General features: G+C 42.2%; 1 protein-coding gene and 1 pseudogene across 1 annotated transcript in view; one reads left to right on the forward strand and one right to left on the reverse strand.

Moving 5' to 3' along the window:
* Positions 1–6408, forward strand: part of LOC115201168 (ATPase family AAA domain-containing protein 1-B) — a 13641-nt gene extending 7233 nt beyond the window's left edge. Inside the window, exons 2-10 of the mRNA XM_029764523.1 lie at positions 2248–2433; positions 2565–2663; positions 3265–3385; positions 3512–3712; positions 3844–3950; positions 4042–4131; positions 4258–4308; positions 4394–4530; positions 4707–6408. Of these exons, the coding sequence (XP_029620383.1) occupies positions 2260–2433; positions 2565–2663; positions 3265–3385; positions 3512–3712; positions 3844–3950; positions 4042–4131; positions 4258–4308; positions 4394–4530; positions 4707–4827 (1101 nt within the window). The 5' untranslated portion in view covers positions 2248–2259 and the 3' untranslated portion in view covers positions 4828–6408. The remainder of the gene's footprint in view (positions 1–2247; positions 2434–2564; positions 2664–3264; positions 3386–3511; positions 3713–3843; positions 3951–4041; positions 4132–4257; positions 4309–4393; positions 4531–4706) is intronic.
* A 2-nt stretch (positions 6409–6410) lies between these two features.
* On the reverse strand, positions 6411–11052 carry LOC115200799 (bifunctional 3'-phosphoadenosine 5'-phosphosulfate synthase 2-like; annotated as a pseudogene).
* Positions 11053–17218: the final 6166 nt, after the last annotated feature.

A 17218-nucleotide genomic window follows, 5' to 3' on the forward strand; every position in this document is an offset into this window, starting at 1 on the left:
TTTCTGAGGTCTTGGCTGTTTTCTTTTGATTTTCCCATGATGTCAAGCAAAGAGGCACTGAGTTTGAAGGTAGGCCTTGAAATACATCCACAGGTACACCTCCAGTTGACTCAAATGATGTCAAGTAAGCCTATCCGAAGCTTCTAAAGCCATGACATAATTTTCTGGAATTTTCCAAGCTGTTTAAAGGCACAGTCAATTTAGTGTATGTAAACTTCTGACCCACTGGTATTGCGATACAGTGAATTATAAGTGAAATAATCTCTAAACATTTTTGGGAAAAATGACTTGTCATGCACAAAGTAGTTGTCCTAACCGACTTGCTAAAACTATAGTTTAACAAGAAATTACTGGAGTGGTTGAAAATTGAGTTTTAATAACTCCAACCTAAGTGTATGTAAACTTCCGACTTCAACTGTATATATAACGTGTACATTTATGTTGTACAATACAGGGCGCATTTGAAAAAGTGACCTAGATTACATAAAAAAAAGTACCTTCATGTTTCCAAAGCCGTACTGCAAGCGCTGCATTTTAATGTTCAGAACAAGCATTGAGATCTTAACAAAACGCCCGCGGCCAGAAGATACTATCATCAGTAGGCGCAAAGGTAGTTGGCATCTATGAATGAGTTAGGTGAAGCCAAGCTTTCGATTTTGTAACACGCAAAGTGAAACTACTAGCTAGCAAGTCGTCTTTTCACACTTTAGGTTATTGTCATTAGTCTGTATTGTAAAATATTTTTTGGATACACTTTTAAAGGCCCAGAGCAGTCAACCTTGATTTTCCTCTGAACAAAAATCTAAACGCAACATGTAAAGTGTTGGTCCCATGTTTCATGAGGTGAAATAAAAGGTTCCAGAAAATTTCCATATGCACAGAAAGCTTATTTTTCTAATTTTGTGTAAATATTTGTTTACATCCCTGTTAGTGAGCATTTCTCCTTTGCCAAGATAATACATCCACCTAACAGGTGTGGCTTATCAAGAAGCTGATTAAACAGCATGATTTCACAGGTGCACCTTGTGCTGGGGACAAAAAAGTCCACTCAAATGTGCAGTTTTGTTACACAATACCACAGATATCTCTAGTTTTGAGGGAGCGTGCAATTGGCATGCTGACTGCCGGAATGTCCACCAAAGCTGTTTTCAGAGAATTGAATGTTAATTTCTCTACCATAAGCCGCCGCCAACATCTTTTTTAGAGAATTTTGCAGTACATGTCTGGCGTCGTATAGGGCGGGGGGTTTTCTGATGTCAATGTTGTGAACAGAGTGCCCCATGGTGGGGTTATGGTTTGGGTAAGCATAAGCTACGGACAACGAAGGCATTTGCATTTTATCGTTGGCAATTTGAATGCACAGAAATACCATGACGATATCCTGAGGCCCATTATTATAATTTTTTTTAGCTATCTGTGACCAGCAGATGCATATCTGTATTCCCAGTCATGTGAAATCCAAAGATTAGGGCCTAATGAATTTATTTTAATTGATTGATTTCCCCATATGAACTGTAACTCAGCAAAATCTTTGAAATTGTTGCATTTATATTTTTGTTCAGTGTATATATACACTGAGTATACCAAACATTAGGAACACCTTCCTAATATTGAGTTGTCCCTGTCCCCCGCCCTACAAAGTCTACTCTACAAGGTGTCGAAAGCGTTCCACAAGGATGCTGGCCCATGTTGACTCCAATGCTTCCCATAGTTGTGCCAAATTGTCTGGATGTCCTTTGGGTGGTGGACCATTCTTGATGCACACGGGAAACTGTTGAGCGTGAAAAACCCAGCAGCGTTGCAGTTCTTGACACACTCAAACCAGTGCGCCGGGCACCTATTACCATAACCTGTTCAAAGACACGTCTTTTGTCTTGCCCATTCACCCTCTGAATGGCACACATACACAATCCATGTCTCACTTGTCTTTAGGCTTAAAAATCTCCTTAAACCGGTCTCCTCCCCTTCATCTACACTGTTTTGAAGTGGATTTTACAAGTGACATCAATAAGGGATCATAGCTTTCACCTGGTCAGTCTGTCATGGAAAGCACACGTGTTCTTAATATACAGTACGTCCTGTGTATTTCCACACTGAGGTTGGAATAATGCTGTGAAAATGATGCAATGCCCTTTTAGTGTTTTGGTTGGATGGAGTTTTGGCCATAGTAGCTACTAGCCAAGCTTTATTGTTCAATTTCAACTGTGATCAAGTTGGGAGAATGTCTTTTTTTCCCCCATCCTGCAGACATCTAAGAAGATGGTGTTGAAGGAGATTCCAACTGAAAGTGTTGCCCGGCCCTTGGGCCGGAATGAAGTTATTGGTTTACTCTTCCGACTGACTATATTTGGTGCAGTCACCTACTTCACCATAAAGTGGATGGTTGATGCCATTGATCCCACAAGGAAACAGAAAATGGAAGCACAGAAACAGGTGAAGTTTTCAAATATAGACAAGTTTGACCTGTTTGATTCTGAGCATCTTCTGTGGATTATGTATCATGTTTGTTGGGACTGTATTGTAATGTGCAAAGGTAGATGGCTATTTACAGTTGGGGTTTTTAGGCAGAGAAACTCATGAAGCAGATCGGTGTGCAGAATGTCAAGCTCTCAGAGTATGAGATGAGCATCGCAGCACATCTGGTGGACCCATTGACCATGCAGGTAAGAGAGCTGCATCAATACACAATTTCTTGAACCCAAAACTTCATGACAATATTCTACAGAGTATACGAAACATTAGGAACACCTTCCTAATATTGAGTACCCCCCCCAATTCGTTGATGCATGAACTCTACAAGGTGTCAAAAGCGTTCCACAGGGATGCTGGCCCATGTTGACACCAATGTTTCCCACAGTTGTGCTGAATGTCCTTTGGGTGTTGGACTATCCTTGATACACATGGGAAACTGTTGAGCGTGAAAAACCCAGCAGCGTTGCAGTTCTTGACAAAAACAGGTGCACCTGGCACCTACTACCATATCCTTTTAAAAGGCACTTAAATCTTTTGTCTTGCCCATTCACCCTCTGAATGGCACACATACACAATCCATGTGACAAGGCATAAAAATCTTTCTTTAAGCTATTTCCTCCCCATCATCTACACTGATTGAAGTGGATTTAACAGGTGACATCAATAAGGGATCATAGCTTTCACCTGGATTCACCTGGTCTGTCTGTCATGGAATGAGCAGGTGTTCTTAATGTTTTGTACACTGTGTATGTTTATGCCTCAAAACTAACCAATGTGATGCTCTCTCTACAGATCACATGGAGTGATATTGCTGGCCTAGATGAGGTCATCACTGAGCTGAAAGACACTGTCATACTTCCCATACAGAAGAGACACTTGTTTGAGGGATCCAGACTGCTTCAGCCACCAAAAGGTGAGTCTCTTGTTTCATAAAATATTAGCTTATTGAGACCGGTAATGATAGACACAATGCATATGAAGGTTCAACAGACCACCGTCAGTCTTTAACACTCCTCGTACATATTCATTATGATAACAGGTGTGCTGCTGTATGGACCACCTGGCTGTGGAAAGACGCTGATTGCCAAAGCAACTGCCAAGGAAGCTGGCTTCCGCTTCATCAACCTGCAGCCTTCCACCCTCACAGACAAGTGGTATGGAGAGTCCCAGAAACTGGCTGCTGCCGTCTTCTCTTTAGCCATTAAGCTCCAGCCCTCAATCATCTTCATCGATGAAATTGGTAAATGCTTATTTTACCATTGCCCTTCAGTTGGTATACAGTACTTTGAAATCTTGTCTGGGTACTTCAGTTAAGCCAGTTATGTAGTGATCATAACCATCTCCTGTTGGTCCTGTAATTTTCTGTTCCAGACTCTTTCCTGAGAAGCCGTTCCAGCTCTGACCACGAGGCCACAGCCATGATGAAGGCTCAGTTCATGAGCTTGTGGGATGGGCTGGAAACTGACTACAACTGCCAGGTGGGTCCATCATGAATGAAATACAAGGATCACGTGACACCTGTCTGGTTGAGTCTGTTTCTCACTTGGCTCTCACCTTTTCCACATGCAGGTCATCATTATGGGGGCCACTAACCGTCCACAGGATCTCGACTCTGCCATTCTGAGGAGAATGCCCACAAGATTTCACATTAATCAGCCTGTGAGTATATTCACAAACTGTACACATGTTTATCAGTACTATGAATATGTTCTATGATTATACAGTACTATATGAGATTACCTGAAATAAATTTAATTCCGGCTAAAAAGTATTGTTTTCTTGCAGAATGTCAGGCAGAGGGAAGAAATCTTGAAACTCATATTGGACAATGAAAATGTAAGTTCTACATCTAAGTCAGGCTAATTAAGTTATGCTTTTTGGCAGTGTGTGTTTTCACTAAACTTCCCCATGCATTTCCCAGGTTGAGCCCACTGTTGACTTTGTTGAGATAGCGAAGGAGACTGATGGATTCTCAGGGAGTGACCTCAGAGAGTTGTGTAGGGACGCTGCTCTGCTCTGTGTGCGGGACTTTGTCCATAACACCCATGCCAATGACAGGTACCACGCCCCTTATTGAGCCCTTACTCGATGACCATTACCACCGTCTTACAATGGCTTTACATATGAGCATTCATAGTGATTAGAGATTTCACACAATTACAGTGCCTTCTGCAGTTACCAGCAATATACTGACCTTTTCTTTGTCTCCTGGCTCCCTCCCACCCCCCTTCCAGTCTAGAAGAGGATTGCATCCGGTCCATCCAGCAGCAAGACATGCAGAGGGCCATCCAGAAGATGAGGAAGTCCAAGTCTGCAGGGGGACAGAGTGTACTGATGCATGCTGCTATGGATTGAGTCTTGATGTGCAAAAGAGAACTATTAAGCCTCTGGATATGTTTTCCTTATGTATAAAGAGTACTGATAGAAACCATGAAGAGATACACACACACACACACACACACACACACACACACACAATGTAATGTCTATCATAATATCACTTTGTAACATTTTACTTCAATAATTAATTTAGAACATTTGGTTCATTGCATTTACATTAAATATTTTGGTCAAAATGCAATTTATTATCTTGGAGTTAGGTGTTACATGATACTTATGTTGGTATTAGTTTCTTATCCATATCTGCTCAACCAAGGTCTCACCGAAGCATGCTCTCAGACTGCAAAATATGAGTACAGCTTTGGATCCGTTCAGGTTTGACAATACACATGCTTGTCCTTATTACACGCACAGCAATATTGATTTAGCCTTGGGCTTTCACCTTCCATTTTTATCTGAACATCAAATGTTTCTTTTGGTATTGTATATTTAGGGATATTCAGAATTTTTTTATTTTTTTTTACAGGAAAGCTGTTAATCAAACTAGCAAGTGTAACATCTGTAATAAAATGTGCTACTTTTAGTAGGCACTCATCTTTTGACTATTAGCGAAGTGTTATACAATGAGTGGTTCTCGGATGTCTGAATTATATGAGTTAGATCATACATTTTATCATGCATGATAAAAGTTTCTATATCAGAAAGAGCAATTTTTCATCGAAAGTGAATTATCGCTGTGGATGTTGTGAAGAGATCACAATGCAAAGATGCTTGGGGTAAAGATTACAGTGTCATGGCCTTCCATTTCTTTCTAGTAAATACATAAGAGTAGGTTAGAGCTGTAATATCGTGAGCTGCTAATGTTAAGGTATTTATTATTCAAGTTTACTTTTGTTTTTAAAACTTCAATAGATCAGGAAACCTGTGTGACAGGTTGTGTGTCTGTTGTGCTTTCAGGTCCTTTTTATGTCCCCTTGTCAGTCCAGGTTTCATTAACAGTAGAATATAGAAACTGCTTGTGAATACTTCCTGTGCTGATTGTCGTGTCTCTTACGCTGCATTCACGTGCTAGTCGGAACTAGGAAACTCGGAAATGTCAGACTTGCTAACTGGTTGTAGTTATATACGTGCCGCCTTCAACCAGTTAGCAAGTCGGAAATGTCAAGAGTTTCCTAGTTCTGACTAGCACGTGAACACAGCATTATAGTTTCTGTTTATCTCTTATGGTGACCAGAATGCTTAATTGTTGGGTGATTGATTATTTATTCATGACAAACTTCTAGTATCTCTCACAAGCAACAGCCATTGGAACTTGTAAGTCTATTGAATGTGTGATTGCCAATTCATAGTTTACTTGAATGACATGTTCTGTGGACATAAAGTTTCGAGGATTGGTGGAAATATAATATTTTTTTAAAACTTTTGTTTAGATAAAATATGCTTGCTTTTCTTTTTTCTTTTAAATAATGGTATTGTTGATAAGTTCCTGATTGTGACTATGTTGAATAATGTTTTTTCAGTTAACAAATCGGCCAATGCGCTTCGTTTGTATTACCCTGCATTCTGGTGTCTGCTAAAATATATTACACAAATACATCTTTTGATGTCATGTAATTTATTTGCTTGACATTTCCTATACTCTGAAAAGTATTCTGAAATATAAAAAAGGTAACTACAGTCTAAGAACATGAGTTAATATGGCATCACTTGATATAGTTTCATTCCATTATACAAGGATAGTTAAAACCCCTTCGACTCACATACCACAAACTTCTTGGTATCTCATCTATGGAATTACATCATTTGTCTTCTCACAGCTTAAAAAACATCTATCATAAATGTTTTAAGTTACTACCTTGGTTGTTAAGATGCATAGATGGGAAACAAAAGTGATCTGTTAATAAAATATTCATTGATTTCTCCACAACTCTCAATGACTTCAACTTAGGTGCTTACAGATTCCCTTTGACCCACTCATAAAACTAAATGATATTCAGTTATTAAAAAAAAAAAATGTTTTTAAAGCTCTCAGGCATGTATTCCATTTATGCCTAGATTTCTACAGTACTTGTTTTAAAATGGGAATATAAAATAGGAAGGATTGATCCGTCTGTTCAAACCAGGATGTGTAGGTGTTCATTTGTCCTTCTGCAGGGAGCTGTAGTACTCTGTGAGGACCTTCCAGGCCTTATTGGCCACCCAGAGGGTTTTCCCCACTGCTTCCCCAATCCTCATCTTGGTCACAGAGATTAACTCAAATTCCTGGTGTCTGGAAAGGAAGGTAAGAGAAAAAAAGTGAAGCAGCTTGACTCTCACAGGGATAGAAACGTTTTTCCTGAGCCCTAGTTATTGCTTACAACTAGATCCCAGAGATTTTCCTGGTCAGGCCACATAGAGTAGTCCGGAAAAACATGGCCCAAGAAAATTGCTATGTCTATGAACCTCTCCTTATCATAGAAGTCCACAGCTCTTTTGAGTCTTGTAGGCAGCCACTCTGAAGGGGATGATCTATACAGAGGTGAGGCCAGGGGCCATGGTGAGCTCATACAGGTCCTGTTTGGTTTCTGGGTGAGGCATGCGCGCAGGGGCCCGACCCACGATGTAGAAGTTGGCACCAGCTATCATCCGTGCCCGGCAGTGTGGCTCAACTGATGTGAGCTGATTCTACTGAATAAAACAATGCTTAGAAATACTTTACAGATTAGTGTCCAGTAAGTACAAACAGTGTAAGTTGAAATATATTTAAGATGTAGTGCGGGTGGAAACCATTACTCTACCTCTTGTGGGTCCAGCGTACATCATGGGGGAGGGGAATAAGGACCAGTACAGGCAGTATTACCATCCAGAAGAGTGTTGATGTGCAGAACCTGCAGGAACTCCCTCTCCCTCCAGAAGCCCTTGAGGGGGCTGGCCCAGCCCTAGGCCAGCACCTGCACCCACTGGAGGTCCAGCCACATTAAATACAGAAGAAAAAAACTGCCATGAGGGTGCGGTCAAATCAGGTGTTAACTACTCAACATGAAGGGTCAGCAGTTAAGTCTACTCAAGATTGTACGTATCAAACCCAAAAACATGCACACGAGAAGGATTTGTTACCTTGGTAATGCTGACGGTGGGCGGCGTCGCTCAGTGCCAAGTCAATCTTTTTCTCTTGCACAAAGAGCTCATTAACTTCCTCCATTACACTAGTTGGCACAATACAAAACAAAGGGATCAATGTGTTAGTACATTAACAAGTTCACACTGTTCAAAGGAGCCTGAAAATACTCATTTGAATAATTTTGTCCAATGACTAGGACATTTTCGTCATGGTAGAGATAGGGCAGTACCAGTAATTGGAAAATACTGAATTAGCTACACCACAGACAGACGAGAGCCCAACAAGTTCTCAGGGACCATAGATAGACAGTCCTGTTACTTCAGCAGCTCGACTACCTGCTGGATGCACTCATTCGCTGAGATCTCTCCGGTCTTCAGCACAAGCTCAGGTAACTCAGGCTTCTCCAAGGGTGAATCGTTGCCCTTAAAGCCTAAGGGGAGACGGTTAGGAGACCTGTTCAGGACCTTGTCAATAATTGACACTACTTTAGTGCTGTAGCTGTACATTCTATGACCCACTCTCTTTGCTTGTTTAATAGCATAGCCATGTAAAGTAGTAGACTTTGAAGCCATGTGATCTATACTGTTAAATGTAGCTCTGTAATGTAATGTAAAAGAGAACTGGAACACTAGAGGGCAGAGTCAGTCAATCAATCAATCACATTTATTTATAAAGCCCTATTTACATGTCACAAAGTGCTGTACAGAAACCCAGACTAAAACCCCAAACAGCAAGCAATGCAGATGTAGAAACACTGTGGCTGGGGAAAAACTCCCTAGAAAGGCAGGAATCTAGGAAGAAACCTAGAGAGGAACCAGGCTCTGAGTGGCCAGTCCTCTTCTGGCTGTGCCGGTTTGAGATTATAACAGTACATGGCCAAGATGTTCAAATGTTCATAGATGACCAGCAGGGTCAAATAATAATAATAATCACAGTGGTTGTCGAGGGTGCAACAGGTCAGCACCTCAGGAGTAAATGTCAGTTGGCTTTTCATAGCCGAGCGTTCAGAGTTAGAGACAGCAGGTGCGGTAGAAAGAGAGAGTTGAAAACAGCAGGTAGCACATTCGGTGAAGAAGTCAGGTTCCATAGCCGCAGGCAGAACAGTTGAACCAGGAGCAGCAGCATCAGCAGGTGGACTGGGGACAGCAAGGAGTCATCAGGCCAGGTTGTCCTGAGGTATGGTCACAGGGCTCAGGTCCTCCGGGAGGGGAGGGAACGGGAGAGAGAGAGAGAATTAGAGGGAGCATTCTTAAATTCACACAGGACACCGGATAAGACAGGAGAAATACTCCAGATATAACAGACTGACCCTAGCCCCACGACACAAACTATTGCAGCATAAATATTGGAGGCTGAGACAGGAGGGGTCGGGAGACACTGTGGCCCTGTCCGACGATACCCCTGGACAGGGCCAACCAGGGAGGATAACCCGCACCCACTTTGCCAAAGCACAACCCCTACACCACTAGAGGGATATCTTCAAACCACCAACTTACTACCCTGAGACAAGGCTGAGTATAGCCCACGAATATCTCCCCCATGGCACGAACCCGAGTGGGGCGCCAAACCCGGACAGGAAGATCACGTCAGTGACTCAACCCACTCAAGTGACGCACCCCTCCTAGGGATGGGATGGAATAGCACCAGTAAGCCAGTGACTCAGCCCCCGTAATAGGGTTAGAGGCAGAGAATCCCGGTTGAGAGAGGGGAACCGGCCAGGCAAAGACAGCAAGGGTCGTTTATTGCCCGCAGCACCTTTCCGTTCAACTTCACACCCCTGGGCCAGACTACACTCAATCATAGGACCTACTGAAGAGATGTGTCTTCAAAAAATGTGTCTTCAATAAAGACTTAAAGGTCGAGACCGAGTCTGCGTCTCTAACATGAATAGGCAGACCATTCCATAAAAACGGAGCTCTATAGGAGAAAGCCCTGCCTGTAGCTGTTTGCTTAGAAATTCTAGGGACAGTAAGGAGGTCTGTGTCTTGTGACCGTAGCGTACGTGTAGGTATGTATGGCAGGACCAAATAAAAGATAGGTAGGAGCAAGTCCATGTACTGCTTTGTAGGTTAACAGCGACTGCAGTTAAACGGCATAATGTTAACGTTACTACATAGCTTCGGCCTGTGGATGTCCTGTAGGACCATGTCCAGATAAAGCGTCCGATGTGAAAAAGTTGAATGAAAAAAGTAGAGCAAGGGAAAAATACAAATATAAAACAGGTTATTAAAAATGTAGAAAGTAAAAACCGTAAAGTTGTCAGGTAGCAAAGTAACGTTAGCAACAAACCGCACAGCAGCACGTAAACAATTCCACAAGTTGTGACCGGAAGATCTGCCCTACGGCACTGAGGACGCAGTCACCACCTAGAGCAACAGGGTACTAAGACACACAGTCAGTCTCATAAGGACCTTTAATCTCTCCAGCACAGGCTTTCTTTTAGAGGCCTTTGACATCCCTGCTCTCAAACACCTCCCGAGGAACGTCAATGAACACCTCGAAGAACGACAGCCCAGAGCACCCATGGATCTTCCTGGCTTCATCTCGGTCCTAGGAAGAGACTGGGTAGCAAAAATCAACAGGTTTGGTATCTTGATTTTACTTCTATAACAAAAACAGGTTTTCAAGACCAGATAGTAACAGAAGTGAATGCAGACACACAGTATAGCAGCTATACAAGCCAGAGCTCAGATCCATCACAATGGATGACTTAGAGATGGCCCTTTAATAAGTTTCCAACTAAGTACCTCATATCAATTCCGAATTGAACAGTGTCTGTTCATCTGTTTCCCTCCCTCACCTTAGTGAATGGAGCAATGAAGCTGGTGATACAGATCAATCCTGCGTCTGCAAACAGCTTGGCCACCTCAGCAATGTGCCTGATGTTCTCCTCCGTGTCCACAGAGGTGAAGCCTATGTTACTATCCAGACCCTGTCGGATGTTATCCCCGTCCAAGGAGTAGCAGGGAATACCAAGTACTCGTCCAGGGCAAAGCCAACGGTTTTCTTTCCAGCACCTGACAAACCCTTAGTACACAGTGACATAGTCAATATTGACAATACATCCATTATCCAACAAGGCTTATGTGAAACTCTGTAGTGTAGTATTGAAGAGAGGGTTTTCTTTGCTTACCTGTGCATTAAGTCATTCCCAAGACAAGTATACCTTCACATATGTTTAATATCCAAGCAGAACAATATGTCTGTCTTTGTCTAGTTATAATAAGAGAAACTAGAGAACAGCAATTCATTGTTCCTTTGGAAAGGGCCCTATGCATAAATGAGAAGGTGGTGAGAGAATGCAAGTGGTGAGTGACACCCAATGAATGTCATATGATTCATCTATAACCTTATGTATGTGAAATAGCTGAAAGAAGCCATGCTACAGTGAGCTGCACTACTCTGTACTCCCCTGTACAGCTGGCTACTGTCTCATGACATTGGCCTGTTGGGGGAGGTTTATGACCCCCATGACCCCCATCTCTCTCTCTACTCTACAGAGTTGACTCTTGAAAAGCCCTTTGTTAACATAGAGATTCTGGGAACATCAAAAGGTGGGAAACGGAACCCTATTTCGGTAATCCAACCAGTTGAAAATATGCGTTGGTACTTAATGAATATGAAGTCAGATCAGTTGGCGTCTGAGACATGATTACTGATCATAGGACGACATAAACTGTATCTTGGAAAATCTACACATTCTAGATATCAGATTCACATGGAATTGTTGTGCAATTGAAATGTTTAAATATGAAACTATTTGGGAAAAGATGAAATGTAATTTTAGCTTCTTAATGACAAAACGGTTTGTCATAAGAACACCATTCTGCTCACTCAGAGGCCACGCCCATGTGAACAGACATGGGTTGTAACTCTAAAACACGCCCTTCTTTCACCACTATATAAACCCGTTGACGAAAATTCAACTTCCTGTTCCAAGGACGTGCGGTCCCCACATTGAAAGGACAAAGATCACCTACAGAACTAAGCCAACCTCAGCGTGAGCTCCGGTTGAACGACAAGAACCTAATGAAATTAGCATCGAATTTCAATGTGAAGATGACGGTCAACGGGCCGAAAGGATGAATTTTGACTATACCAGCCAGAATATAGCATGAGCTTAAAAGTGTGGCAACTTGGTATGAACTTTGAACTCTTATTCACTGCCCTCTCCGCCCGCTAAACATGGCCTAGGAGAGGACGGACAGAGAATCAATTTTACCACGCTCCAGTTCACCACTAGACATTCTTCAGAGGACCAGAGATCCATGCTGGACCACCCCGCCTTCTATCTATGACCAATCTACCGAAGTGCAGCTCAGAGTAAATATTTATTGCATTTTCCTTTTTCAAATGGGCGGTTATTTAGAATGCATAAGATACTGTATTTACGATAGCATAGCTGCCTACGGCCCGATAGAGACACAAAACCTTTTTGCTCCTCAGTCTTCCCGCTCTTTCACTCAAACCCAAACCCCTTTCTTTGTGTAACCAGCTGTTATATCTGTTCCGTCCTCCAGGGACGTTTTCCTTTATGACATCATTTGTAATCAATGTATGATACATTCTGTGTATATGTAATTCTGTGTGATTATTTAGGTATTTAATAAATAAATAAATAAACCACATTTTGTATTGCTGATTCAATTTGTTAGCCAGGGTTCGTGAAGATAACCAAGAATTTACAACTTTCAGATGAGACTGAATAAAGCGACGATTAAATATTGACTGCTACTGATGTAAAAGATTACTAGGTCTTTAAGAGTTTATTTGGAAGATAACAGCTCTATAAACATTCTTACGTGGTGCCCCGACTTTCTAGTTAATTACATTTACATGCTTAGCTTAATCAGGTAATATTAATTACAGAGAAATTATTTTATAGAATAGCATGTCATATCACTTAATCCGGCATAGCCAAAGACACGACACTACTATTACTCTGAATGCAATGGGAAGGATTGTAAAGAGTTTACAGCTCATCGGGTCCTTGTTAGAAGTAAAAGGGATCTGGCTACTGACCACCAGGCAGAGACTAGAATGACATAGATAACCCAAACCCAGGGAAGCTTTAATTGGATAGAATGGAAGTCTTTCAGATCTGGAAATAACAAGGTACACTAATGTCGCTCCAGCCTTTTCTAGTTATTCTGTCCAGCCTCACTAAGTGCATCTCTGTGGCTTCGCACGCTGTGTGCAGGCGGACCAGGTTGGTGGGGGCTGCAGAGGGATAGGGGAAAACAAAAAGGCCTATTCATTCATACATTCCTGCAGTGTGGCAGTCAGGCCCACTGCTCGCTGGCTGCAACCCCTCACACACAGGCCTGGCTGTGCCTCTCCCAGGTCTGCCCAGAATGAGCTTCATTCATTTGGCCCATGGGCTCAGTGACTCCCATAGTACATAGCGGCTTACTGATACTGTTAGACACAACTCCTCAATGAGCCCTTGTTAGGGACATGGATAAGCTTCATCAAAATTGGTCCAACTGGCACAACTTTGTGCACTGTTTAGCAGCCATAACCCAGATCCAGGTGTGTAGCCTAGATAACTGTCACTAAATATGCCACAACCTGTAATAGCACACATCTCAGCTATTTGAAACAGTTAAACACATCATACACTATCATATCATAAATCATAATACATTCTATACAATAACCTTCATTACGTTGATATTATACAGAACAGTCTAAATTCGCCAGGGCATGGACTCTGCAAGGTGTCGAAAGCGTTCCACAGTGATGCTGGCCCATGTTGACTCCAATGCTTCCCACAGTTGTGTCAAGTTGACTGGATGTGTTTTGGGTGGTGGACCATTCTTGATACACACGGGAAACTGTTGGGTGTGAAAAACACAGCAGCGTTGCAGTTCTTGACACAAACTGGTGCTCCTGGCACCTACTACCATACCCCATTCAAAGGCACTTAAATATTTTGTCTTGCCTTTTCATCCTCTGAATGGCACACATACACGATCCATGTCTCAATTGTCTCAAGGCTTAAAAATGCTTCTTAAACCTGTCTACTCCCCTTCAATCCACTGTTTGAAGTGGATTTAAGAAGTGGCAACAATATGGGATCATAGTTTTCATGTCATGGAAAGCACAGGTCTTCTTAATGTTTTGTACACAGTGTAAAACATGGGTGGCATATTATTTAATGTGGATGTTTAATATTCTTATTGTTATTCAAAAGGATTTATTTAGCCAAGAATCAGTTTTGCATTGCAGTGATTTCCAGACAGGCAAGTGTTGAGTCAATCCACAGGTCTACTGAACCCCCAACGGTGACTTGTGGCAGAAACTGAGTCACTTTCTTGTGTAGGCTACTGTAACTAAAATCTCAGAAACTCAGGTAAGAATTCTTCTATTATATATTTTTTCAAACAGCTGTGACAAGAAGCAACGCCAGAATCGACTCCAATGTATCTCTTTCTGTGATCGACACACAAAGCCGAAATGTTTTGATACAGTGTAGCAGGATAACGTTTTCTGTCTGTCTGCCCCAACCAGCACAGATCCAAATGAAATAATTAGGCTGCATATTAAAAAGTAAAACAGAACGACACACCATTGCGGTGGGTCCAATAGGGAAGAAAAATGAAAATACATGTATTTTAGCGTCATACCCAAGACGTGAGGCCGTAGTCGCTGCCAAAGGTGCTTCAAAGTACCGAGTAAAGGGTCTGAATACTTATTTAAATATATTTCCGTTTTTTATTTTTAATACATTCACAATAATGTATAAAAACCTGTTTTTGCTTTGTCATTATGGGGTATTGTGTGTAGATTTGAGGGGGAAAAAACGATTTAATACATTTTAGAATGAGGCTGTAACTTAAAATGTGGAAAAGGTCTAGGGTTCTGAATACTTTACGAAAGCACTGAAGACGGGCTCAAACTGAATAACACGTTGTTCAGAGGCAAATCTCAGGTATTTTCAGAGTGCTGGCAGAATGGTCATATGGAAGTACGCGTCTTTCAGGTCCACTGTACTGACCTTTTTCTAGCTGGAAAGGTGGTGCTCGAGGAAACAGTGTTGTGCTAGCGAGTTAGTCCCATCAGGACAGAGGCTCTCTGCGTGATGTGGTGCATAGGGGGCGCGGCCTTCATATGGTGCACCTCTGCCTCTTTGGTAGGGCCATGAGTGTCTGTTCCTCCACTCCTGAGCAGGTACAGTGTGAGTCTTTAAAAAACATTTTTTTTACCCCTTTTCCGTGGTATCCAATTGGTAGTTACAGTTTTGTCTCATCGCTGCAACTCCCGTATGGACTCTGGAGGCGAAGGTCGAGAGCCTTGCGTCCTCCGAAACACAACCCAACCAAGCCGCACTGCTTCTTCACACAATGCCCACTTAACCCAGAAGCCAGCCGCACCAATGTGTCAGAAGAAACTCCGTACACCTGGCGACCGTGTCAGCGTAATAGGATCGACTCGATGCTAACTAGCTAGCCAACATGCAAGGATGGAAATGCTAGACAAAAAGCAAAAACGTTAGCTAGTATGGGCAGTCTCTATGGGGGTACCACAGGGTTCAATTCTTGGGCCAACTCTTTTCTCTGTATACATCAATGATGTTGCTCTTGCTGTTGGTGAATCTCTGATCCACCTCTACACAGACGACACCATTCTGTATACTTCTGGCCCTTCTTTGGACACTGTGTTAACCCTCCAGACGAGCTTCAATGCCATTCAACTCTCCTTCCGTGGTCTCCAACTGCTCCTAAACACAAGTAAAACTAAATGCATGCTCTTCAACCGATCGCTGCCTGCACCTGCCCGCCTGTCCAGCATCACTTCTCTGGACGGTTCTAACTTAGAATTTGTGGACAACTACAAATACCTAGGTGTCTGGTTAGACTGTAAACTCTCCTTCCAGACTCACATCAATCATCTCCAATCCAAAGTTAAATCTAGAATTGGCTTCCTATTTCGCAACAAAGCATCCTTCACTCATGCTGCCAAACATACCCTCGTAAAACTGACCATCCTACCAATCCTCGACTTCGGCGATGTCATTTACAAAATGGCCTCCAATACACTACTCAACAAGCTGGATGCAGTCTATCACAGTGCCATCCGTTTTGTCACCAAAGCCCCATATACTACCCACCACTGCGACCTGTACGCTCTCGTTGGCTGGCCTTCGCTTCATAATCGTCGCCAAACACATTGGCTCCAGGTCATCTACAAGACCCTGCTAGGTAAAGTCCCCCCTTATCTCCGTTCACTGGTCACCATAGCAGCACCCACCTGTAGCACGCGCTCCAGCATGTATATCTCTCTGGTCACCCCTAAAGCCAACTCCTCCTTTGGTCGTCTCTCCTTCCAGTTCTCTGCTGCCAATGACTGGAACGACCTACAAAAATCTCTGAAACTGGAAACACTTATCTCCCTCACTAGCTTTAAGCACCAGCTATCAGAGCAGCTCCCAGATCACTGCACCTGTACATAGCCCATCTATAATTTAGCCCAAACTACTACCTCTTCCCCTACTGTATTTATTTATTTTGCTCCTTTGCACCATATTATTTATATTTTAACTTTGAACTTTCTTCAAACTACAAATCTACCATTCCAGTGTTTTACTTGCTATACTTTATTTACTTTGCCACCATGGCCTTTTTTGCCTTTACCTCCATTATCTCACATCATTTGCTCACATTGTATATAGTCTTATTCTTTTCTACTGCATCATTGATTGTATGTTGTTTTACTCCATGTGTAACTCTGTGTTTTTGTATGTTGTCGAACTGCTTTGCTTTATCTTGGCCAGGTCGCAATTGTAAATGAGAACTTGTTCTCAACTTGCCTACCTGGTTAAATAAAGGTGAAATAAAAAAAAATAATGAGAGAAGTGGGGAGATTGTAGATTAGATAAGAAATAAACTACTTCAGCACCTCCGAGTCGTTGAAAAATCCGTAATTCTGTACGAAAGTGATCTAAAGACTATGAATAGCAGTCTCGTAATGTAAAACACAAACGTGAGAGTGAAGAAAAGGCTGTAGGTCACGTCACACTGCCTTTTGCAGTGACGGGTCACGTGGATTCAGTAAGGGTGTGGCGAAACAGTAAACATATTTAATATTCATCTCAATCGCATCGCGTGAAGGGGAAGGAGTTCCCATAGGTAATTTGCTGATCCGTTACAAAATCAAAAGAAAACCATGTAATCAGAGAACCCATGAATGGCATTTGATGCCATTTACAAATAACCACTGTCGTGGAACATTGGAACCATATGACATAATTTACTGATTTTGAAATGGGTTGCTAAATTTGCATTTGATACAAAAGCAAATATG

The sequence above is a fragment of the Salmo trutta genome, chromosome 10 (genome assembly GCF_901001165.1).
Source record: "Salmo trutta chromosome 10, fSalTru1.1, whole genome shotgun sequence".
Lineage (NCBI taxonomy): Eukaryota > Metazoa > Chordata > Actinopteri > Salmoniformes > Salmonidae > Salmo > Salmo trutta.